Source organism: Arachis stenosperma, chromosome 9 (genome assembly GCF_014773155.1).
Source record: "Arachis stenosperma cultivar V10309 chromosome 9, arast.V10309.gnm1.PFL2, whole genome shotgun sequence".
Taxonomy (NCBI): Eukaryota; Viridiplantae; Streptophyta; class Magnoliopsida; order Fabales; family Fabaceae; genus Arachis; species Arachis stenosperma.
Window position 1 is genome coordinate 1,311,511 of NC_080385.1, and position 27,235 is coordinate 1,338,745.

Genomic DNA, 27,235 nt, shown 5'->3' on the forward strand with positions numbered 1-27,235 from the left:
ATATTTAAGTTAATAAAAAAAGACAAGATGAATTAGAATCTTGTAAAAGAAAAAAAATTATAAATAAAATTTTATTTATTTTATAAAATTATAAAAACATAATAAATACCGAAAAAAATAAAATGAGAACTAAACATGCCTTAATTATTGATATTGGAGGAAGTACTTCTCCATTTCTTTCGGTATAAAATAATTATTTTTTTTCACAAATAATTACCTATTTAGTGGATTTAGATAAGATTAATTTTTTTAATAAACTATTTGTCAATTTTGTTAAACTATTTTTTTCTAAAATACTACTACTATTAATACTAACGGTAACTTTGTAAATTTATTTTCCATTTTTTTATTTTTCAATACTTTCAACTAATTTTTTAACATATTTTCTTATTTAAAAATGGATAATTAATTAATTAATAGATATACAATAGAGATATGATAAAGTAAGCCCAATTTCCAATTCATCAAACACGACAAAAAAACAACTAGATTTTGGGCCATATTGATTATGTAAGATTGGAAAGAAAGATAAGGCATGTACAATTCATTAAGCAAAAACTTAAAAAAGAAAAACTAAAATATCAAAACTCAATAAGAATATTAAACAAATTGACTATTTTAAAAATGTTTTGGATAATAAAGCGAAAAAATGAGAGAACAAATATTTTTAGTGAGCGTTTGTTTCAAGGTTATGAAACATATTTGAAGGAATTATATTCTCCGAATATATTATGTTTGAAAATATTATACCTGAGTATTATAAAAAAAATTGTTTAGTGCTATAAATGGTTGGAAATTATTTTAATATTCTTAAGAACAAATTAAAATACGTTTGTTTTATTATATATTTTCAGGACTAGCTAGATTCTTAATCTTCAAAATTACCCAGAATCAATAAATGGATGAGCTCTTTGACAAAAAAATTATATATATTACTAATTGAGGAATATATCGGTAATTTTATATCTTAATTTTTTATTCTACGAATTAGATTTTAAAATTTCAAAAGAACATGGTAATAATATATTTTCATGGACAATTTTCGAAAAATTTCTTTGAAACAAACTCCCACTTAGTCCATCAATAATTTCAGCTGACAATAGAAGTTATTAAACCGGGTTTGATTGATATGATTTCTAGTTTTTTTTTTTTTATTTTATAAAAATGAAAAACCAAAAGTAAAAATTCTTTATTTTTAACTTTTTTTTTCTTCTAAAAGTTCTTAAAACAGAAATTAGCCATGCTCTTAATTGCGAGAAAACAAGGAAAAAATTGGTTTCACATGAATAATACTGAGATGACAATGATAATAGAATAATAGATAGTGAATTATTGTTTTTGGTCCGAGATAATAGAAACTTTACAAAACCACACAATGATTAAGCGAAATGTTTATTAAACAAAGAAAATTAATAAAAAAAATAGTCATAACTTATCTTATTTAATATTTATTAATTATTGTGACAATTAATAAATGCTAAATAAAATAAGTTTTTGTTATTTTTTTATCTCTTACATTATGGATGATTAAAGTAGTTGGTGTTTTCAATTAAGTTGGCCTATTACCAAATACCAACCCCACCAAAATGTAGATTATTAGCTTCACCAAATTTTAACAATGAAATGGCAACTTCTTAACTTCATAGATGATGCTTTATTTTAATTTTTAAAGACTAATCATATATAATAAGAGCTTTTTTGAAGTAGCAAAATTTTGTGTCCACAATGAAATTTTTAACTGGTATTTTTTTTTGTCATAATGTTACATATTCAGTCTCATTTAAAGCATAATAGTTACTGACGTGTACCCCTTATATTCGGAACCAAGAACTCAAGTTTGATCCGACCTAAAAATTCGGAGACAAGCAAAAACACGTCATTGATCGCAACCATATTATCTCCTAAACTGTTATTCACAACGGACTACACTACTCAAACTCATTCCTGATTCTACACAGGTCAAAGATACTAACAACAGCCTTCACCAAGCATATCAGAAAAAATAAATCAAAACCAATACAACACCCACCTATAAATCTAAGTCGAATAAACCCATAAGGACAGGTCATATAACTCACTCTGATTTTATTATTATCATTTTTTATCACTCATATACTTACTTGAACGTTGGAGTGTTTTGTACAGGTGTTCTTGCCGCGATGTTTCAGAAAATCGAGATTAAAACCATATATTTGTACCTGGACGACGTATAGCTCGACCAAGAATCCAGATGTTCGACTGAAAACTACAAACCTTGGCACATTTAGGACGGAACAATTACTATTGGCCAAAGTTTGCCGAAAGATCAATGAATGAAGATGCATTTTATATATAGTCATGGACTCATGGTTATTATTCTAATTCTCCAAAAAGTTAAAAGTATTGTCAAATATGAAGTGAACACGTTGGAGTGTGAATTGTGCAAATAACACACGCAATGAGTTCTTATTACTAAATAGTGCATGAACGAAACGATTGGCATTGGAAAGTTGCTTAGCTTCTTGAAACAAATATGTTAAATGATCATATATATGTGCATTTAATATGGCCACTAAAATTAATATATATACGTGCACCAATGTGATTGTCCTATGTGAGTACATATACCAATATGCTAATAGCTATTTGAAAATATTTGAAAATAAAAAAATAATATGTTCAACTGAAAAAATGTGAGTTTGGTTGTAATTGAGAAACCAAATGTTAAAGTTTTTATAATAATAATAATAATAATAGAATTACCCAAGGTATAGTATAGACTCAGATATCATGGACTTAGAGCAACTCATTAATAAACAATGAAACAAAATAAAATCTAGAATGATATACATGTGTTCGTGATGTGAGATTACGATTACTTCCACTCGTAGAAAATAAATTTATAAGAAACATTAGATCTCTTTATTCCTGGTACCTACTTGTAAGAGATTTCAATATTTAAATTATTAATAATTTAAGAATTGTAAAAATATAGTTAAAAATAAATAACATATATATGATCATACGTGTTATATATTAGAGAGAATTTAAATAGATTCGTGTGAGAGATAGACATGATCATACGTAGTTATATGATTTAGATCATGTACAGTATTAAGGTAGCGTTTGTTTTTTGAGTTTGGAATTGAGATTGAAAAATTGAAATTTAATATTATATTTTGTTGACTAAAAAATTAAAATTTCAATACTTTTAAAAAGTGAAGACACACAAAATTCAAAATTAAAAAAATAGAACCTTAAACTTTAATAACACTTCTATTTGAATTTTCATTCTACCCTTCTCCATCTTTGTTTCTCCAACCTCACCATACTACCCAAGTGAAAGAATTTAAGACATAGAGAATGAGAGAGTAGAAAGAAAATAGATCGCCAATAGAGGGAGAACTGCCGCGCGTCGGTGTCTACTATTGTGGCTGTAAAGAATGAGTGAGTTCGGCTCAGGAAGGAGAGAGACATGGATCGAGAAAAGAGAGGGAGAGTTCGCAGAGGAAAGCGAAAGAAGAGGCGATGGTCCAAGGAGTCATTATTGTCGTCACCGCCATTGTTAGAGAGAAAAGGATTGCTGCCATTAGAACTGCCACTGCAAGAGTCCCTGTCTGCCATTTTGATATGGTCCTACAATAACTCTCCTTGAGTTTTGAGGTGAGGCTAATTCTGATGATGATGATGATGATATATTAAGGTTTAATTAACAAGGTTATTTAAGTAATTTTATTCATTTCGGTCTTTATATTTATTTTAAACAAAATAGGATGTTATGATATAATTTAGCCTTGTATACTTTACACTAAATACAATATAAATATTTAATTTAGTTTCTGTTTTTTCTATCTTCCTATTTCTGTCTTCTAATATCTGTTTTTCAATCTCAATCTTCCTTCCAAACACAACCTAAAAAAAATTCATAGATCTACCACTATTTTAAATTCAATCTAAAAATTGAATTGTCATAATAAGTAATAATATATAGCCAACAAAATTTATTATTTTTAACAATATTAAACCAACATTTTAAATAATAAATACTAAATTTTAAATTTAAATTCTAAATTCTAATAATATAAAAATAAAACATTAATCAAGTGTTGCCTAATGTTAATAAAAGTGTTAACCCCTGATATTTCTTTTATTGTCACAATAACTAGCTGAGCCGTAACTATATATAACCAACAAAATTGCCTAAATTACTCTATTCCCTTGATCTTCTATATATCGAAAGTTATGTTACGTAATCAATCATCACCATAATCTTCTATTAACCACTACATTCATTATTTAATATTAACTTCTATTTATTTATTTATTATCGATAATATTAAAAAAATAATAAAAAATTTATTTAAAAAATCTAAATTTATTTTATTATTTATTAATTTTAACGATAATTAATAAATACTTAATAATATAAATTTAGATTATTTGAATAAATTTTTTATTGTCTTCTAAACATTATTAATTTACGATTATCTAGTTTCTAGAGTTTATACGAGATTGCTATTAAACCATCATTGATAGGTGTAATCGCATAAAAATTTCCCGACATATTCGAGAGTTTAGAGGTCACAATTTAGTCTTAATACCATGATGACTTTTTTCATATCAAATTAACCCAAACTTTTAGTTTACTACTTAAAAAAGAAAATGCGACACGTGAATATGAGTTTGGAAATTAATGAGAAGCCCACCAATTGAGATTGCTTTGGTTTCTTTTTGACTTGCATTGAATTATATATTATGGTTGTCCATGCTCCAACATATAAAATTAAAATACATATTTTACAAAGATAAAAGGCAACATTTTGTATTCGATATTAGAAAGGAATTTATTCTCTTTAATTTTCCATTCCCCATGTGAATGAAGTCTTTCCCATGCATGCAATATTCTTCCTTTTTCATTTTCATACCCACACGAACGGGTTTACTATTGGGACTTCCTTTTAGTATGGCATAGGATTTCTTGGATTGGATTCTAGTAGAAAGCAAAATTCATCACCTAATTAATATTGTTATATGATCGTAATATAAGTGCGTTTGTTTTTCTTTTTAAGTAAAAAAGATTTCTTTTACTTCAATTTTTTTTCACATATTTATAAAAATTTTATAAGATAAACAAACTTAAAAAAAAGTGTTCATCTCTTATATATATATATATATATATAAGAAAAATGCTGAATTTCGTTGAATTTAGCATCGGACATTAGCGTCGAGTTTACTGGCAAATTTATCGGCGAATTTGACGATAAATACGTCAGATAAAAAGGTTATCGTCAGATTTCATTTTTCCACGGTAAATTCGTCGATAATATATAATTGAAGAGAAAACAAAGAAAATTGTCATCAAAATTACCGTGGGAGTTTCGTCGGATTTATCCACTGGTAAAGCTCAATTAATGAAACGCTGCATTTTGGTCATACGCAATGCATTACTGTCGAATTTATCCGCCGATAAATCTGACGGTAAACCTGATCTAAATTCATTCACGACCTTCTCCCCTCACTTTCGAGACCAATTTTCTCTCTCCCCTGCAACTACCTCCGGCTGCCCCTTCAGCCACCTTCCACTAATGCTGTCCACCTCCATTCTTCTCCAAAATCTGTGTCAAGTCGTCCGTATCGTGTTTCGTTGCTCAAATGGAGCTGCATCCTTTGTATCCGTCACCGTTGAAAGAGTTGCTGCTGCCGCTCCCTCTGTTGCCAGAGTTGTATCTCTCCTCCGTCGTTCAGGTAGGTTGCCCTCATCCCTCTTCCTATTCCATCTTGTTTTTTTTTTTTTTAATAAAAAATCATAACTCCTTTTTGCCCTCTTCGATGGTGCGTCTCCTTCCTCTCTCGGAGCTTGAAGTTGCGAGTTCTTCTGTCTGCCACTCTCCGAGTTCTGTCGTCGTCTTCTGCCTCTCGTCTGTGAGGTCCTCTTGATTAGTTGCTCTTCTTGTTGCTGATTCTTCTTGTTAGTTGTTATGTTGTTGCATAGATGTTCAGTTCTTGTAGTTATTAAATTTATTTGTTATTATTGTTCTTGATTGCTTTAATTTTTCACTTGTTCAGTTCTCGTAATTATTGCTGTTATGGTTCTTATTAATTTGTTAGTAATTGTTGTTGTTACTGTCATTATTCTTGTTAATTTGTTAAATTTCTTGTTAATAATTGTTCAGTTCTTACAAATAATTCTTTTGCTATTTGTTAGGTGTTTTTAAACTTTTTGCTATGTAGTTATTGAATTTATTTGTCTAGCTATTATTGTTCTTGCTGCCTATTTATTATTGTTCTAGTTGTTATTTATTTGTATACTAATTATTGCCTACTTATTAATCTTGTTTGGATATTTCTTTTATTATTTGACTTGTGCGAACTTGGATGAGATTATATAACACTTTGTCTGGTGTATAATTTTTTATTTGGATGAGATTTTAAGATTTATATTAGAATATAATTATGTTTTGTATGTTTATTTATATTTTATGTGCTATTTTATTATAATTCGATTATTCCAATTAAACTACGATTAAACATTTGATCCAGTAGTTAGATTGAATAATCATTTATTCTTGTAATATAGTGCTAATAAATTGTGATAGCTAAAGTAATAAGATATCGCTGCGACGTTTTTTGAAATTTTCGATGACAAACTGATGAGGTCTAATGCAAAATTTTACTTCAGGTTGATGAGACATATTGTTGAAATACACATCACGAATTTTTTTATTCTTCAACCACACTTGCAATCAGTCAAAAATTTAAAATCAAGATAGAAAAATGAAGAGAGACAATGAATTAGTTAATTGTTAATTTTATAAATAATTTGATATGATTGATTCTTTTTATGTAATATAATAATATTAATATAGCTTAATTTTTAATACTTATTAATATTGCTTTTTTATTTTTAATTTAATTTTATTAATATTTTTTAAAATATTATAGCCATTATAGTTACAATAACATAGAATACTAAAATACACCTTCCTCTCTCTATTCCATATATATAATGGCCAAACAAAAATTTAATTTCCAGAAAATGGGGGAGTATGTAATGTAACTCTCAACTTTAGGTGACCAAACATAACGCCAACCAAATTCACAAGTAATTTTGGAAAAGTAAAATGAAAACCAAACACAAAGACTATTCATATATATAACGTAATTAATTATTTCAAAGCCTATAATTTAAAAGAAGAGTGTTAGAGGACAACAATTTTTATGTTTTATAATTATTAATTGGCCATTAATAATATATTTAATAGTGTGAGATTATATCTAATTATGAGAAATTACTTACTTTTTTTTCTATAATCAAGTGCTGATCACAAAATATAAAAATTGCTTATCCCTAAATTTTTTCAACTTAAAATGTATGTGTTCTCTTGGATAGTGAAAGGTTGGAACCGAACTCTTTAAGTTATTTACATGTCCCTATCATTTAATTTGGATAGTGAAGATCTTCTAATTTTATAGTAATGGTAGTTATATTTCAAGTTTTGGAGAAGTTAGGAAAATATTTTGGGTTGTAAACCAAACTTCATCTAAATTGCTTATCTAATTTCATATTTCTCTATTGTGGGTCCCAAAGCCTGACTAACTTAATTCTGTAAATTTTGTATAGCTTGCTTAAACAGTTATGATTAAATAATAAAATATGGTTATTTTCTCCTTCAAGGTATATATATAAGGTGAAATATATGGTAAAGATGTTGTTTTAAAGATGTGCTTATGTGGCAAAATCTAAACCACACATTCTAAAACCACACTTTTAACTTAAAACCGTACCCCTTCACAAAGAAAAGCGTCACCTAATGGAAAAAAGTAAATTAGAAGATTTAAGAAAAGAAATAATTAAATTATCAAAATTAATAGATCAAAAATTAATGATTTTAACCAATGTTAATTGTAATGACACTGAATTCTTAAAATCAATACAAAATGATTTTTCTCAAAATCTTTATTTTACTATAAGTTTTATTGAGGGACTTCAAAAACCTGAAAAAACTTATTTTTCACATGGAATTTCTAAAAAATGCTACCATGGAAATGATTCCCCACATCTTCATCATACTTTTAACCCACAATTAAATTCTATAGTAGATATGCTTGAAGAAATATTAGTATCTATAAAATTTCAAAGAAATAAGGAAAAAGAGAATCCCAAAGAAGAAAAATTTCAAAATATAATCAACATAACTGACTTAAAAGTAAAACCACCATTGAAATTATGAATATTGAAGAAAAGTTAGAAGAAGTTACAATGCTTTTTAAACAATTAAAAATGGCTCAAGAAAATAATATTATGGAACATGGTTTTCAAATAGAAGAAGAATTAGTAAATGATGAAAATATAGAAAATGAAGAACACATTCTAGACTATTCAAGTGACGAAGAACCAACAATTCCAATACAAGTAAAAAATGAAGCTGGAACATCTAAGGATAATCAATCCCAATTTAAATGGAAAACAGGTTTTGATAATTATGCTTTTAAAAAAGGATTTATAAATAAAGATTCAAAATATACAAAAATACCATCAAAATACGTTCCTAAAATCCAGGAAATGGAAGGAGAAAGAATGCTCGATTTAGACTGCAAAAAGAACGAAAAAGAAATTTTCGAAAACTGGTTGAATTCCTTCTTATTAGAAGCCTTTACTAATCCAAAACTTAGTGAATTGTCTGGAAGAGACATTTGGAATTAGATAGGATTTCATACTAAAGGAACTATAAGAGATTATATGACATCAATAGAAAACCAAATAATAGAAGAATTAGAAACAAAAACAACAGCTTATGATAAGATATTATATATAATGATGATTCTATATAAAGAATTTTTTGGAAAAAATATTATAGATCATAGACAAGAAGTCTATAATAAAGAATATCAAGAAGCAAAAAACCATTTAGCTAATATTCAGATATATGATTTATGTAATGTGGAGTCTTATATATGTGAATATAGAATACATTATTACAAATTAAAAGAAGAAGATAAAAATCATTATCTCAATATGTATATAACAAAACTTTCATATCCTGCTAATGAATTTATAATGGGAAGATTTATAAGAGAAATAAATAGAGGAACAATTGAAAATAATTTTGGTGGAGCAACCTCTGCAATAAGAGAGGAAATAAAAGAACGTTGTATGCAAGAAGCAACTCAAAAAAGATTTGCAAATATAATTAGAATTTGCTGTCACGATAATGAAGAAATACCTCAAAAATATGGTCTTAATAAAAATTTTCAAAGAAAAAGAAAATATCAATTTAGAAGAAGAAAATACTATCCAAACTGGAGAAAAAAGAGATATTTTAGGAAAGAAAATAACAATAAAAACAAAAGACAAAGAAATAACTATTGCCCGAATAAAAAAGAAAATTGTAAATGTTGGTATTGCCAAGAAGAAGGACACTACGCAAATGAATGCCCAAAAAAGAAGGATAAAAAGGATCTTACTAAACAAATAGAAATTGCTAAGTCTTGTTTCATGGAACCATTAGAAGAATCTGATGATAACTTAGACTACATTTTTGAATATGTCTCAGAAACAGACTCAGAGACTGAGTAATAATGCTACATTTATTACTATAAAAATAACAGAAAAATTTATAAATGCTTTCATAGATTCTGGAGCAACACAATGTTTTGCTAGTTCAAATATAAAACTTGATTGGAAAAAATTAAAGAAACCATTAAGAGTTAGAATAGCTGACAAATCAATACATAAAATTGACCAAAAAGCAGAAATGGTTGAAATTTTTATTCAAAATTATAGATTCATTGTTCCATCTATATATATGTTAGATTCTAGAATGGATTTTATCATAGGAAATAACTTTTTAAAGCTATATCATCCATTCATTCAAGAATTAACATATATAGTTTTAAAAGCTCCACACGATTCTTCAATAAATCAAAAATCAAAACGTATAAAAATACCAACTACTACTATAGATAAGATCTTAAAATTTAAAATATTTTCTATATTAGAAACATGTTATTTAAATCTATACTTTCAGATAAATATTCCAAAAAATAATCTTGAAATAAAGATAGAAGAACTTTTGAATGAAATTTGTGCTGAAAATCCTTTAGATATTAAAAATACAAATAACGAATTAGTAAGCATTAAATTAAAAGATCCCACAAAAGAGATAAATGTTCCAAATAAAATTCCTTATTCCGCAAGAGATAGAGAAGAGTTCTCACTAGAATGTAAAGATCTTTTGAAAAAAGGAATTATAAGATTAAGTAAAAGTCCTCATGCGGCTCCAGCTTTTTACGTTGAAAACAATAATGAAATTAAAAGGGGAAAACGAAGAATGGTAATAAACTATAAGAAAATGAATGAAGCAACTATTGGTGATGCTCATAAACTTCCAAGAAAAGATTCTATTTTAGAAAAAATCAAAGGAGCAACTTGGTTTTCATCTCTTGATGCAAAATCAGGATATTGGCAACTTCGTTTAGACGAAGAAACAAAGAAATTAACTGCTTTTACTTGCCCAACAAAAAAATCAACAAGTGTGTTGCTTTATGAATGGAATGTATTACCATTCGGATTAAAACAAGCCCCAGGTATTTATCAAAGATTTATGGAAGAAAATCTAAAGGAGTTAAATGAATTTGTTTTAGTGTACATTGATGATATACTAATTTTTACGAAACAAGATAAAGAAGATCATCTTCAAAAATTATTAATAGTTTTAGAAAGATGTAAAGAAAAAGGATTAGTTCTTAGCAAAAAGAAAGCAAGAATAGCAAAACAAGAAATAGAGTTTCTTGGATTAATTCTATCCACTGAAGGAAAGCTAAAACTACAACCAAATGTTCTAGAAAAAGTAAATTTATTTCCTAATAAAATAGAAGATAGAAAACAATTACAAAGATTTTTAGGGTGTATAAATTATATTTCTGATCAAGGATTTTTAAAAAATATAACAGAATACACTAAAAGCTTATTTCCAAAAATAAGTACTAAAAAAGAATGGAAATGGGATGAAAAAGATAGTATGCAAATTCAAAGAATTAAAGAATTATGTGAAAAACTTCCAGAACTTTATATTCCAGAAGAAAATGACTACTTAATAGTAGAAACAGATGCCTCAGACATAACCTGGTCAGGATGTCTAAAAGCTAAGAAAGCTATAAAAAGCTTAGAACAAGAAAAAGAATCACTAGATTCTAAATATCCCCCAAAGAAATTACTTTGCAGGTATATTTCAGGAACTTTTACTCCAACAGAACAGAGATATACCACTCATGAAAAGGAAACTCTGGCAGCAATTAAATCTCTTAAGAAATGGAAAATCGATTTATTACCCAAAGAATTTACATTAAGGACAGATTCAAGTTACCTAACAGGATTTATACGATATAATTTAAAAGTTGATTATAATCATGGACGATTGGTAAGATGGCAATTATTTTTGTTACAATATCCAATAAAAATTGAATATATTAAGGGTGACAAAAATGTTATTGCAGATACATTAACAAGAGAATGGAGTTCGTCTACAACGCATTAGATCAAGAAATTCAAAAATACGAACAAGAACTCGAAAAATGCAAGCATTGTCAGCAAATAAGGATACAGATCCAATCCCTCAAGAAGGCCATCGAAGCAATGAAATCAACACAACAACCAAAACCATCAGAGTTCAGCCAGCTAAGTGTGGTGGACAAATCAGGTGAAGAAAAAATTCCAGAAAACAAAACAATTGCTGAAATTATCAAAAAATCCACCCAAGATAAAAAATATTATGTAATTTATAATGGCCCCATGAAAGGAGTATATGATGCCTGGGAAAAAGCAGCACCATTTACACATCAATCAAGGATAATTCATAAAGGAGGGTTTTTAACACTGGAAGAAGCAAAGGAATCTTTCAGGGAATATGAAGCTCTTCATCCAGAGCAAACCCTAAAAAGAGCAGATAAAGCTCCAATTCAAACCCAGAGAACAGGAATAATAAGAAACATTCCTACAAGGGCTGAAATCAAGGAAAAGAAAAGGGTCTGTAGATCAAATCTCAGAGAAACCCTTAACATAGTCCTGAATTGGACTGAAGAAAAAAGGGCAATCTTGGGATATTATCCTATTGCCAAAGAACAGCTAACAAAGCTGGTTATATTTCCAGATGCTTCCCCATCTGACACCTATCAGTTTTTCCAGTATGGATTAATTGATACAATTTTAATTTTTAATTATCTGAAAATTATTAGTGAGTTTCCTGCAGGATTCATTGATGCAGTAAAGAGATTTAAAAATATGATTGACAACGTAAATCCAAGGGATATATCCCTAAAATTTACGAATAGTCAACCTATTTTTAATGAAGAAGAAGAATGCTTGGTTCCAGCACATCAAGTAATCTTCATGTCCGTCTTCCCAGGAAATTTTCAACCAATTGATCAAGTTCAAGATTTAACAATCTACAGTCATGAAGGAAGACTAGCCAGCACACTAGCAAGGGTCTTCGAAAGAACTCAAAAGATAACAAGGGAATCTCACACAAGAATCAATTATAAAAGCAGAAATACTTTGCTTGTGTCCAGTAAAAGGAATGAAATTGAAGAAAGAGAGATGAGACTCTTAGTGGAATTTGAATCAGCATTCTACAACTTATCTGGACTCTTAGAAAAGCTCCCCGAAGGGATAAAGAGGAATCTCTGCTATCTGATAAAAGACAGAGAAGACCACAAGTGCCAGCTATGTGTTTCAGAGTTATCTGAAGAAAGCAATAATAAAACGGAATCAACCCACATGATAAAGGAAGAAGACAATGCATCTGAAGGTCACATGATGAAAGAGGAGGACAGCACATCTGAAGCATCTCTCAACATTATTGCATAGTGACATAAGCGCTTAGGTCATAGAGCACCAACAATGTAGCTGGTGCAAGATAATAAACAATGACGTAAGCAATGACGTCATAAGAAGGGTAAGGATGGGAATTGTCCATCAGACCCAACCATTATAAATAGATTGCTTAGGCAATTGTAAAAGGCATCAAACAATAGAAAGCAGGAGGCTAAGAGTACTCATATGCTAGGAGAGCAAGGAGGAAGCTGCCGAGGCGATTCTATAGTTTGAAGAAGAATTCCCTTAGGAAAAACCAATTCTAAACTCCCCTCTGGAGTTAGTATCTACAATCTCCCCTCTGGAGATAAAAAACATCTTATGTAAAATATTCTAAATAAAAGAAGTTTTTCTCCAGAAAGGTACGCCTTTATCCTAATCTCTTAGTTATGAATTATTTAGAAAGTTTAGAATTAACGGAAGAATCTGACTATTATAGATTATCTGCATTATTAGATAATGAAAAACAGGCTATTCTAAAAACAGAATTAAATCTCAAATCAAATGAAAATTTTAATAAACAAAATCTTTTAAAAGAAGTTTTTAATAGAAAAAATATAATATACTATGGAAAAATTCAACTTGAAGCCCCTATAAAGATAAAATCTGCCAATGGAGAACTTGAAATAGCCTTGATAAATGATGAAGAATTGAGTAAACAGATTGAGAAAATTAAGGATCAGCAAAAAAGATCTAAAATTGGATGGATTCATATTAGTACTATACAAGTCTTAATCAAATCTACATATATGAAAGGAATTAATTCACCAATAAGCTTAGCAATCTGTGACAAAAGAATTACTGATGACCCAATAGATCAAATAATTGGAATTGTTCATGGAAACTTGGCAAACGTAAATGTAATTCAATGCCTATCTTGGATACGCTATACCTTTGTCAACTGAAAATCTTGGAAGATCTATAAGTTTGGCTTATAAATTTCACAGAAAGAATCTAATGGAACAAGATGATGAACCATTTTCAATAAACTATGCTTTAACAAATAGCCATCATAGTATAATATTTAAAAACAGAGAAAGAATTTATGTTGATGAATTATTTCAGAAAATTGTAAAGACAGAAATACCAAAATATAAAGCTATTGAAAACCCAGTTCTTTTACTAAAAGAACCATCAGGAAAATTAGTTTCATCGAATTTTCAAATAAGAGAATCCAAAATTAATAGCCCTTTAAGCTTATCTAAGTTAAAGTCTAAGGAAGAAAATTCTGAAATAAAAGAATTAACAAAAAAGGTCGAAAAATTAAATGAAACCCTAAACACTAAGTTATGACAATAAATAAAGAAAAAATATATGTAACCTATCAAGACAAGAAACAAGAGCTCTTCGAAGGAGAAAATCGGTTGAATTATTTACAGTTTTCTGAAATAAATCAAGGAGCATTTAAAGCTCTAAAAATAATCTATGACAAATTGAAAAGAGAAGTTGAAGAGTTAGAAAAATTAATAGAATCTCTAGAAAATAGTAATGAATCGATGATAGAATTTGCAGAAATACTAAGATAAATAATGAAGTATACAAAGATTGAAAGACCAGAAAACAAAATAAAAAGAAAAAGGGCGAAAAAATTAAAAAGTAAAATAAAGGAGTATAAGAGGGAATTAAATAATCTTCAGTTCGAAATTAATGACCTTATAATAAAAAGGATAGAAATAAGAACAAATATAAACAAGTTAGAGCTAAACTTAAAAAATTTATAAATGCCTGAAAAACCATATTATGACTTAAAAGAATTAAAGTTGTTAAAAGAAAAAATGGAGAATGAAGTTGAAAAATTAAAAAGATATTTAGAAACAACAGAAAATGTAGAAATAAAAGAAGTTTTTGAGGATTTAAAAAATTATATTAAAGAAAAAGACAAACATATAAAAAATTTTATTTACAATGATCCATGCAAAAAAGAATATTATAAACTAAAACAAGATTGAAAAACTATAAAGTATCACCAACCAAATCTATACAAATTATAAACTTATATGAAAAGTTAATAGTTAATGGAAATTCTGAAAAAGAGATTAAAAAATTGGTATCAGAGCCAAGTTAACAATTAAGGGTAACACTTTCTCTTTAAGTAACACTTTTAGTGACACGCTTTCAAAACCATAAAAGACAAAAGTCTTTACAAGTGCATCTGTACACTAGATGCCCCTATATATAAACATGGCTTTTATACATTATTGTAAAGATCTTCGCAAACTTTTATCTTCAAAGACGCCTAGCTACATGTTGATAAATTAAAAGTTTTTTCTTGTTAAATCGGTGTACGAGTAGATTGATATTTTCAACAAGAGTTGACTTATGAACAACAATAAAGGCAAGAGTTGACTTATGGGAAATTGTCTTTTCTCTTTTGGCATTTTTTTTTGTTAGGGTGGGGAGATAATAATCACATGGCATGGTTGAATAACTTCTTTTTATTAACTAGTATATGTGTATTGGTATTATGTACAGAATAATATACAAAAATATATATTTTTTAAATAAAAACACACATAGTAATTTTTATTATAAAAAATTAATGAATTTAATTAAATTTAAAATTTAATTATTTTTAATATTAAAAATAATAAAATCAATGGGTGATGACATAATAATTACTCATTAATTATAATATATAATTTGTAATTAAATTAAAATATTTATATTAGAATTTTATATCTTTTTAAATATTTCTCTTTAAATAAATTAGTAGTTGAGTTTGTAAATACTTTTTCATAATTTATAAGTAAAATTTTAAAATTTTTTTACTCTGATGTTAAAACTTATTTGAGCAAACATAATCTAACATTAGATAAAATTTGTCCGTAAAATATCTTTTTTATTATCATAGCAAAACAATTATTATAGAGAACTGTTTTTCTTAAAATCTATCTAAAACGATTTTATATTTCAGTATCATATTCATTTTTAAAATCAAAGTAATATGATTAATGTTGTTACGTGTTAAAATTTATCAATATATTTTATCTATTCTTGAGTTAAAATAACTATATTTGAATCTAAAAATAGTTTAATATTTATTTTGTTAGTTTAAACACCTATCAAAACTGCTAAAGATAAAATTAAATGTATAATATCTTGTCTTAATTCTTGTGAAATGATAAAAGAGAATGAGTACAATAAAAAATAATAGCATTTTATAGTTTATAAAAAAATCAAAGAGTAAAACTAATGAATCATAAGAGAAAAAAATATTACCAAATAAAAAAATAATTTTTTTAGCATATATGATTTTTTTACCATAAATAAGTTATGAAATACAGAAATAAGTAAAATAAAAAATAAAAGAATGAAATTGTGTTCTTCTAACAAATTAAAAAATATTCATGATCATATATAATTAATGGTGGAGATATAGATATTAGACAATAAATTATAAAAAAATATTAATAAAAATATTATTTTTAATATTAAAACAATAAAAAATATAAATAACAGATAAAAATCTGAAATTTAAAATTAAAATATTTAAGATAAAGAAAATAAATAAATTTTGATAAACAACAACTCAAATATTAATGTGATAATAAATTTAATCAAATAATATATATTTAAATTAATTAAATTAAATAATTAATTAACATATTTAAATAAATTAAATAAAATAAATTAAAAAATACCTTTAAGAACATGCTATGTCAATTATGCTATTAATTGAAGAAATTTAATTTTAATAATATATAATAAATTAATATTTTTTATAAAATTTTAATTAATGACAAATTTAAAAAGCATTAAAAATATAATTATTCATAATTTTTTAATTAGTTTAAATTTAATATAATATATTTTATAATATAATATTAAAACTGTTATAATAAAAGATATAAAATCCAAAATTCGATCATTATTAATAATAAAATGAAAAACTTTAATATTTAGAATTTGATTATTGTTAAGAAATTTTTTATCGGACAAACTAAAAAAAAAGATTATCCTTTTTACCTTATGCATAATTAGATTTCAGGAGTAGTAAAAGAAATTTTTTATTTGAAGAGTCATAATATCTTATTATTAATTGAAAATTTTTGAATAAATAATTTTATAACAAATTATTTAAGTAAGAAGGAATTCTAAAAAGAAAAATGAAAAAGAAAAAACATCTATTTTCCTAACCAGCTGTGCTTTCTCCAAAACACCTGGAGTGTCCAGAAACCGCACAAGGTTAGTCAAAAGCCAAAACCAAACTATTTAATATTCATTATTAAGTTAACAGCCAAGTTAAAAGGCAACTAATCTATATTGAAGAATCAAAGGGGTGACTGATGAGTAAGTAACAACTAACCATTAACTAAACCCTGTCTCTATCGGTTGTTTATATATATATATATAAATTAATTTTAATATATTAATAATATAAAATATTTTATATAATTTTATTTTTTTAAATAATTATTCACGTAATTAATAAAAATAATATTTATTTTTAATAATATAATATTATATAATTAAATACATATATAAAATTATTTTATATTAAAAATACATTAAAATTAAATTCTCCATAAAAATTTGTATAGATTTTCATTATTAGTATTTAGTAGTACCTTCATGCCGCTTGGAAATTTTGTAATATAGTACAACAATAAATAAAAATATTACAAATTAACTTGAGTGTACTTATACACATATATAAAATAATTTAAACTGAAATTTTATTAAATAATTTTTTGGATAAAATTATTAATACACGTTTTGATGATAAAGAATATATAGTGTCAGTAAATGATAAAAAAAAATATTCTATAAATTATATTTTAGTAAAATAATAACTTTGAGAAATCTGTTGATTAAAATGAAAAAATTTCCTTTTCAATTAGTCAAAAAAGTTCCAAATAAGTATACACTAGAGTATCAATATCAATCCAAGCATCCATATCTGTAGGGCACACACGCAAATCCCACCTTTTGCAATAATATTAAATTAAGTGAAATCGACTTTATGTGAAGTTGATAGTTGAGAACGAAAATTTAGTTAAATTAGTTAAATTATCTAATAACTCTCAGTTATTAATTTTATGTGAAGTCGACTGCAACTGAATTTTCACTTATTTATTATTTAAAAAAAATGGAAAAATAGTGAAGAGTAAGAGCACACACATAATCAGTAGTCACGAACATTATAAACACCTTTTTCTCAATATCTTTTTTTTTTAAAGGTTTATACATGATAACCTTTTATATATTCCATATTTCTAATGAGAAACCAATACCTCCCACTTTACAGCACATGCCAAATATAAAAGGCTTATCAAATTCTCCGAGTAACACATTAAAGTGTTAATTCCCTTTCTTTTTCTCTCACAAACCATATACTATATATATATATATATATATATATATATATATATATATATATATATATATATGTGCACTCCTCTCAATAACTTACTCATTTCTTCATCGCTCATTTGAATTATCAATTTATCATGATCACCGGTTTCTCGTAGAAAAGAGAATTATTATATATTATTATTATTATTTTAATTAAATAATATTATTATTAATATTATGAAGGAAGAGTTTGTTGTGCAAGAAGAGTACGTTTCAGGAGAAGAGAGGAATCTGACGGTGCTGAAAACTTCACGGTTCTTCGCTGGCGATGGCTTCACCGTCTACGATTGCAAGGGCCAACTCGTTTTCCGAGTTGACTCTTACGGTCCTGATGCACGTGACAAGGATGAGCTCGTCCTCATGGATCCACAAGGTCGATGTCTTCTCACCGTAAAACGAAAGGTATGTTAATCATGATCGGTTTCTTTTGTTCTTAATTTACTTTGTTTTTTCTGTTTCTTCTTCCCTTTTGATCCCGAGTGAGTGAGTCAGCTCAGTGAGTTCGATCGAGTTAGTGAGTCAGATTCATCAGTTCATGTGTTACTACTTACTAGACAACATAAAATATCTAAATCATTTTAATTTTCCGTTTGCTTTATAATAAAAGAATTTGATGCATTGTCACTTTTTTTGGTGCATTGTCAATTCATATATCTAATTATGTATTATTATATTAAAAGAATAATTATTTAAATAACTATTTTAGTATATTATATTACTGTATTAAAACTAAACTTTTTAAAAATATTACAATTATTTGATTAACATCATCTACAGGCATGGTAAAGGATCAAATCAATGTAAAATATTTTTTGCAATAAAATGAGTTTAATTAAATATTTTTTTCTATTAAGATTATTTAATTCTTTGAATTTTTATCTTAAATTTTTAAATTTTACATCCTAAATACTAAATTTCAAATGCTGAATTTTAATCTTAAATACTGTAAAAAATAAAAATTAAAAGAATAATTTTACAATGAAAAATTTAGCTGATGTTATCAAGTTAAAAATTAGTAGTACCCTTTACTTATTCCAATAAAATAGGATATTTATTCATTTATTCGAGTCGACTCACTGAGTTTCTATTTGCGATGCAGAGGCCGAGTCTTCATCAACGATGGGAAGGTTTCAAAGGAGAAAGAATCGACGGCGATAAAGCATTGTTAAGTATGAAGAGAACATCTTTAATCGGACGCTCACGAGCGAGTGTTATAGTGGAGGTATACGATAAGCCCGGTGTGGAGTATCACATCGAAGGGTGCTTTTCGCAGCGATGTTGCAAGATCTATAACGCAGCGAAGAAATTAATGGCTGAGATTCGTCGAAAGGTGGACTCCACGACAAGTGTTATGCTTGGGAAAGAAGTCTTCTCGCTTTGCGTGAAGCCTGGATTTGATGGTGCACTTGCCATGGGATTGGTCTTGGTCCTTGATCAGATCAACGGTGAGAATTACTTTGAAAGTGGAACCACGGAGTCTCCGGTGCACCCTACTACAGAAGATTAAGAATTTGCATTTTCTCTCCTTTTCTTTAAAAAAAAAATATTTGTGTTTGATGTAATTGACTAATCTTTTTTTGAGGTGTACCTTTTAATGAGTTCCACCTTTGCCATCTTGTAAATTTAAAATTCATGTGAAAAGGAAATAAAGATGAAATATACTTGTATCAATTTTTTTAGTCAAAAGCATGAATATTTTAATATTTTCTAAAAAATAGTCTTGGATTCAAGTTTTAAGAATATATACAACATATTAGATGTTAATCTATTTCCATTTAGATAGTGATATGTGAACCTTAAAAAAAAAACGTTCTATCATAAATAACTTTAATTAGCAAAACCAAACTTTTATTCTTTAAGAACTACAATTTTGAAATTTTGATGTAATGTGATAGGTTTTATAAACTAATTTGAGTTAATAATTATTTTTCATAGACTGATTTGAATTATTTATGATTTCAGGGACTGATGAAATACAACTTCAGAGATTCAACCACTATTTTTTAAATGTTAGGAATGAAATTGAACGACAATTACAATCTCAATGTCTAAATTGGGCTTTATTCCCATTTTCAAGTGACTTCAATTAAATCAATAATATAGTTTACGTTGTGTTTTTTTTCATTGGTATCCTGATAATATAAATGTATATTTAGAATTTGATTTGTGCTTTAGTTAAATAAATTGTTGTCTCCCCTTTTATCTCCTTTTCCTCCCCAGGTACAAAAAGTTTGGATGACATATGAAGGAGCTTGTGAGAGGAGATATATAGTAACTACTTGTGTTCATTATTGGTATTGAAAAGGATTGATGAAAAATAATTTATTATTTTCTTCCCATTCATTATATGTTCTTGAACTTTTTTTTTTTTTTGGTCTAGGAAAACACAAAATCTTTGTATATATGCTTGTTCATACCCTGGCCCAGGACCAAATAAAAGGCCTAGTCCAGAGGATTGAGTCTTACTAAGCACCAACCTTCACACTAAGAAGTCGGTGCCAAACCCGACTTACTCCCAAGAAGTCGGGACGGAGAATAGGTGGCAGATAAGCACTCATTCAAATGAGTAATTGTCCCTAAAATCTCTCTAACTACTTTATCGAGCCATATCTTAACCTCCCTAAGATAATGGGACGATTAACATCCTAAAAATATGGCACTACTCCAACGGTGGTTATTGGCTCACCACTACAAATATACTGACGCCCCTCAGGTATCTCTAAGCCCAATACTCTCTAGACCTGCTCACACCCTTGCTAACTTAGGCATCGGAGTGTCTTTGCAGGTACCACCCCCCATTCACTCACGAGCGCAAGTCGGAAGGAGGCCCCAACGTGCAAACCAGCTCGAAAGCCACCATCCGCGGACGATTGGGCCAACCAAAGCCATCCATCTTATTAATCTCCGGTTACCCATCGTAACATTGGCGCCGTTGCCGGGGACCTGAGAGATCATTCAACGATGGCAGATAGATCCCACGAAGAAGGCCATGTGGAGACAGATTCTGAACAAGAGAATCTGGACACAGGCAACAACGATGTGGACCTCACCCTCCACCAAGAAATCGATAATCAACACAGGGAAGGCACTTCCGGAATAAAGAATCCGAAGGTGAACTCCTCAGAAGGGCGCGAATCAGAAAAAGAAGGACCACCCCACGTAACTGAACTCATGGGATTAGTCCACAGCCGCCTGGAACAATTAGAGCAGGAGCGAGAACGACAAAAGAAAACGGAAAAGAGCCTAAAAGAGGAGATGGAACGACGAAAAGAGTTAGAAAGAAAGCTCTTACAGTTGGAATCCTCCCTCAAAAGTCGCAACTCCCGCGATGAACACGAAAAACCACCTTTAGGAGGGGAGGATCCCTTCAGTGAGGACATCATGAGGGCTAAAGTTCCGAGAAACTTCAAAAGCCCTGACATGGACCTCTACGACGGGACCACGGATCCGAAGCACCACCTGAGCAACTTCAAAAGTCGGATGTACCTAGCTGACGCTTCCGACGCGACATGATGCAAGGCCTTCCCGACCACTCTATCGAAGGCAGCGATGAAGTGGTTCGATAGCCTCCCCCCGAGGTCGGTTACTAGCTTTGAAGACCTCTCAAGGAAATTTTTGATGAGGTTCTCAATCCAGAAAGACAAAGTGAAACATGCACCGAGCCTCCTGGGAATAAAACAGGAGATCGGAGAATCTCTGCGAGCCTATATGGAAAGATTCAACAAAGCATGTTTGGAGATTCAAGACCTGCCCACAGAGGCGGTCATAATGGGATTATTCAATGGACTCAGAGAAGGTCCCTTCTCGCAGTCCATATCCAAAAGACATCCCGTTTCTCTAAGTGATGTACAGGAAAGAGCTGAAAAGTACATCAATATGGAGGAAAACACCAAACTAAGAGACCTGAGTTGGCGACCTGGGCCCCCTCCCTCAACAAAAGAGAGGGAAAGGGAAACCAAGAAAAAGGAAGAACTCGATCTCGAAAGGCCAAGAAAATATCACTCTTATACTCCTCTGAAAGTTTCTATAGTGGACGTATATAGAGAGATTTGTAACACTGAGAGATTGCCACCCCCTAGACCCATTAAAAATAAAAAAGGGGGAAGCCGCAATGATTACTGTGAGTACCATAAGATATATGGTCACTCCACAAACGACTGTTACGACCTTAAAAATGTGATAGAAAAGCTGGCTAGAGAAGGTCGACTTGATAGATATCTCATAGAAAGGTCGGACGGTCATGGAAAGAGAAAGCGAGACGACATGGATAGAAGGGACCCACCGCCGTAGACTCCAGAGAGGCATATCCACATGATCTCAGGAGGGTTTGCAGGAGGGGGATTTACCAAATCCTCTCGCAAAAGACATCTCAAAAGAGTCTACCAGGTCGGGGAGGAGACACCCGACCTTCCCACCATTTCATTCACAAAAGAAGATGGGCAAGGAATAATCCCTGGACATGATGATCCAGTGGTAATAACTATGATTCTAGCAAATGCCCATCTCCACAGAACCCTGGTGGACCAAGGAAGCTCGGCGGACATTCTTTTTAAGCCCGCCTTCGACAAGCTAGGGTTAGATGAGAAGGAATTAAGAGCTTACCCCGACACCCTATACGGACTAGGGGACACGCCAATAAAACCACTAGGATTTTTACCCCTTCACACTACCTTTGGAAAAGGGGAAAAATCAAAGACTCTGAGTATAGACTTCATAGTCATCGATGTGGGGTCAGCATATAATGCTCTAATCGGCAGAGCTACCCTCAATCGACTCGGAGCAGTGGTATCTACTCCTCACCTCTGTATGAAATTCCCGACCTCAGCGGGAATAGCAACGGTAAGGGGAGATCAAAAGTTAGCAAGAAAGTGCTACAATGAAAGCCTAAACCTAAGGGGAAAGGGCAGAGAAGTTAACACAATAGAGCTCGGTGGCGCAAGGGCCAGAGAAGAGCTGCGACCACAACCGGGAGGAAAAACCGAGGAGATACAGGTTGGTAAAGAGGAAGGGAAGAACACTCATATAGGAGCCAACCTAGGGGAAACTCTAAAACAAGGGTTGACTAGGCTCCTAAGAGATAATTCCGACCTCTTCGCCTGGAAGGCCTCTGACATGCCTGGGATTGACCCCGAGCTCATGTCCCACAAGCTCTCGGTTTATCCAGGATCTCGACCTGTACAACAAAGAAGACGCAAGCTTGGCCCAGAATGAGCCCTAATAGTGGAAGAACAAGTACAAGCGCTCCTGGAAGCTGGCTTCATCAGAGAAGTCAAGTACCCAACATGGCTAGCCAATGTAGTGCTAGTCAAAAAACAGAATGGCAAATGGAGAATGTGTGTCGACTACACCGACCTAAATAAGGCATGTCCTAAGGACCCTTATCCCTTGCCAAGTATTGATACCCTAGTAGACTCTAGCTCGGGGTACCAATACTTATCATTTATGGATGCCTACTCGGGATATAATCAAATCCCGATGTATGAACCCAACCAGGAGAAAACATCATTCATCACACCCAGAGCTAATTTCTGCTATGTGGTCATGCCATTCGGATTAAAGAATGCAAGGGCCACATATCAAAGGTTGATGAATAAAGTGTTTTCCCTCATCTGGGGAGTCTAATGGAAGTATACGTCGACGACATGCTGGTAAAGACCAAGAAAGAAGTCGACCTCTTATCAGACCTCTCTCAAGTCTTCGACACCATAAGGCTGCACGGGATGAGACTAAACCCCGCAAAATGCGCCTTCGCGGTGGAAGCAGGAAAATTTCTGGGGTTTATGCTAACACAAAGAGGGATCGAAGCTAATCCCGATAAGTGTATAGCCATCCTAGAAATGAAAAGCCCGACTTGTTTGAGAGAAGTCCAGCAGCTAAACGGCCGACTTGCAGCTCTCTCCAGATTTTTGGCAGGTTCGGCATTGAAATCCCTGCCACTATTCTCCTTATTAAGAAAGGGATGCCAGTTCGAATGGACTCCTGAATGCGAGGAGGCATTCCAGGAGTTCAAAAAGTTTTTAAGCCAACCTCCTATTTTAACCCGACCCGTACCTGGGAAAGATCTCGTCCTATACTTGTCCGTAGCAAACAAGGCTGTCTCGTCAGCCCTGATAAAAGAAGACGAGGTCGGACAACATCCAGTCTACTTCATCAGTAAGGTTCTACAAGGCCCCGAACTAAGGTACCACAAACTAGAAAAGTTTGCTTACTCCTTGGTAATAGCCTCGCGAAGGTTACGGCCTTACTTTCAAGCTCACACCATAAGAGTCCGTACGAACCAACCCATGAAGCAAATCCTCCAAAAAACGGATGTTGCAGGGAGAATGGTTCAATGGGCAATAGAGCTCTCCGAGTTCGACTTAAGATATGAAACTCGGACAGCGATCAAAGCTCAATGCCTCGCCGACTTCGTTGCAGAATACGCAGGGGATCAAGAGGAAAAACCAACTACATGGAAACTCTATGTAGATGGATCCTCCAACAAAACGGGAAGTGGCGCAGGCATAATATTAGTAGATGAAAGAGGAACCCAGATAGAGGTTTCTCTAAAATTTGAATTCCCAGCCTCAAATAATCAGGCAGAATATGAAGCCTTGATTGCTGGGCTAAAACTAGCAGAAGAAGTCGGTGCTACAAAGGTGATGATATACAGCGACTCGCAAGTGGTGACCTCCCAAATAAGTGGAGAGTATCAGGCAAAGGACCCAAATATGAAGAGGTACTTGGAAAAAATTTTGGAATACCTTGGGCGCTTTACAGAAACCGAGGTCAAACACATAACTCGGGATCTAAACAGCAGAGCAGACGCCCTATCCAAGTTAGCAAGTACCAAACCAGGAGGGAACAACAGAAGCCTGATCCAAGAAACCCTCCAGGAACCCTCAGTAATAAAAGATAAACCAGAAGTGCTTGAGGTAGTCGGTCTAAACCTCGGATGGATGAACCCCTTAGTTGAATACATGAAATTCGACATCCTCCCTAACGAGGAGAAAGAAGCTAAAAAGATCCGAAGGGAAGCACAACACTACACCTTGGTGAGAAATATCCTCTACAGAAGGGGGATATCAACACCATTGTTAAAGTGCGTACCGACCTCGAGAACCACCGAGGTGTTGGAGGAAGTACATAGTGGGATCTGCGGTAACCATCTCGGAGCAAGGTCACTAGCCAGGAAAGTAATCCGAGCTGGATTCTATTGGCCTACCTTGCAGAAAGATGCCACAGAATTTGTGAAAAAATGTCGACCATGTCAAATGCATGCAAATTTCCACGTGACTCCACCAGAAGAACTTATCAGTATCACTTCTCCATGGCCTTTTGCAAAGTGGGGAATGGATTTGTTAGGTCCTTTTCCCCAAGCGCCTGGACAAGTCAAATACCTGATCGTGGGAATAGATTATTTCACAAAGTGGATAGAAGCAGAACCATTGGCCACCATCACCGCTCAAAGAAGTCGGAGGTTCCTCTACAAAAATATCATCACAAGATATGAGATACCTTATTCCATCACTACGGATAATGGAACCCAATTCACCGATGCTACCTTTAGAAGCTTAGTAGCCAGTATGAAAATCAAGCATCAGTTCACCTCGGTGGAGCACCCACAAGCCAATGGGCAAGCCGAGGCAGCCAACAAAGTCATACTGGCAGGACTAAAGAAGAGACTGCAAGAAGCGAAAGGAGCTTGGGCTGAAGAGCTCCCTCAAGTGCTATGGGCCTACAGGACAACACCCCAATCCGCCACTGGAGAAACACCTTTCCGACTAGTCTATGGTGTGGAGGCAATGATACCAATAGAAATCAATGAGCAAAGCCCAAGGGCAATTCTCCACGACGAGGTCGGAAACATACAGGGGCACAAAGAGGAGCTCGACTTGCTCCCCGAAGTCCGAGAAGATGCCCAGATAAGAGAAGCAGCGTTAAAGCAAAGGATGACTACAAGGTACAACAAGAAAGTCGTTCGAAGAACATTTGCTCCAGATGATTTGGTCTTAATCAGAAACGACATTGGAGTCAACAAATCTGGAGAAGGCAAGCTCGCCGCAAATTGGAAGGGACCATACAAAGTCAATGAAGTTTTAGGAAAAGGTTATTATAAAATAATCGACCTGAACGGCACCTTGCTTTCGAGGTCGTGGCATGCTTGTAACATGAAAAGGTACTATAGTTAAAAGCAAACTCTACTCCCTGATGTACTCTTTTCCCAACTTCATGATTTTTTCCCAAAAGGGTTTTTTCTGGAGAAGGGTTTTTAACGAGGCATCATAGTAGAGGCTAAGGGAAATAGACTATCAAAACCCTTAGTAGCAAAAGGTACCTCCCCGATTAATAAAGATCTTTTTTCATCTACGATATCTCTTGTAAAATCTTTTTCATTTTTTATTTTTTGTCTTTCTACGAAACGCGCCGACTTAAGCTCGACAAAACGTGAAAATCCCATGAATCGACCTAAGTGGTCGTCAGGATAAAACGACGAGGCACAAGTCGGTGTAAAGAGGTTATAGGAGTCGATCGTAAAAACTCGGGAACAAATCCGACTCATAAGTCGAAACGAGATCCCGAGTAGGAAAGCTCGGGAACACTTCGATCCATAAATCGGAGTGTAAAACCGAGTAGAAGAAAAACGCATCGCAAAAATAACCTAAGTCATAAGAACTCGCTAAAACAAAGTTGAGTATAAGGGATAACGAAAAGAGATAGAAAAACCTAGAAAGAAGTTTAAAGGCTGTCCCAAAAGTCCTTAAACAAAAAGCTCAGAAAAACAAGCAAAGCCAAAAAGAAAGGTTTTCAAGAAAAGGTCAAGGGGAATTCAGAAAATCAAAAAGGCATACGCACATAAGGTAACTTAAACCCTTATCCAAAAAAGGGTATTTATTTTGTTAAGTTAAAACCCTTATTAAAAAGGGCACGCATAAAATATTTTGTTTACGGCCTAAAAAGGCCAAAATAAATTGTTCAACCAACTGACAAGAAATAAAAGTTTAAAAAAGGGAGGACTCACAGGCCGAGCCCCCATATAGCCATAAAAAG

At 31.4% G+C, this 27,235-nt stretch overlaps 1 protein-coding gene across 2 annotated transcripts; it reads left to right on the forward strand.

Annotated features, from left to right (window-relative positions):
• The first annotated feature begins 18,256 nt into the window (after positions 1–18,256).
• Positions 18,257–20,474, forward strand: LOC130950953 (protein LURP-one-related 12-like). 2 transcript variants are annotated; one of them, XM_057879560.1, is made up of 3 exons: positions 18,257–18,607; positions 19,305–19,650; positions 20,168–20,474. In XM_057879560.1, exons 1-3 carry the CDS (start codon positions 18,383–18,385, stop codon positions 20,293–20,295), a joined length of 699 nt encoding a protein of 232 aa, XP_057735543.1. In that variant the 5' UTR covers positions 18,257–18,382; the 3' UTR covers positions 20,296–20,474. The 2 variants fall into 2 exon arrangements, with proteins under 2 accessions (XP_057735543.1, XP_057735544.1); XM_057879561.1 differs by lacking the exon at positions 20,168–20,474 and having other exon boundaries at positions 19,305–19,876.
• The last annotated feature ends 6,761 nt before the right edge of the window (positions 20,475–27,235 follow it).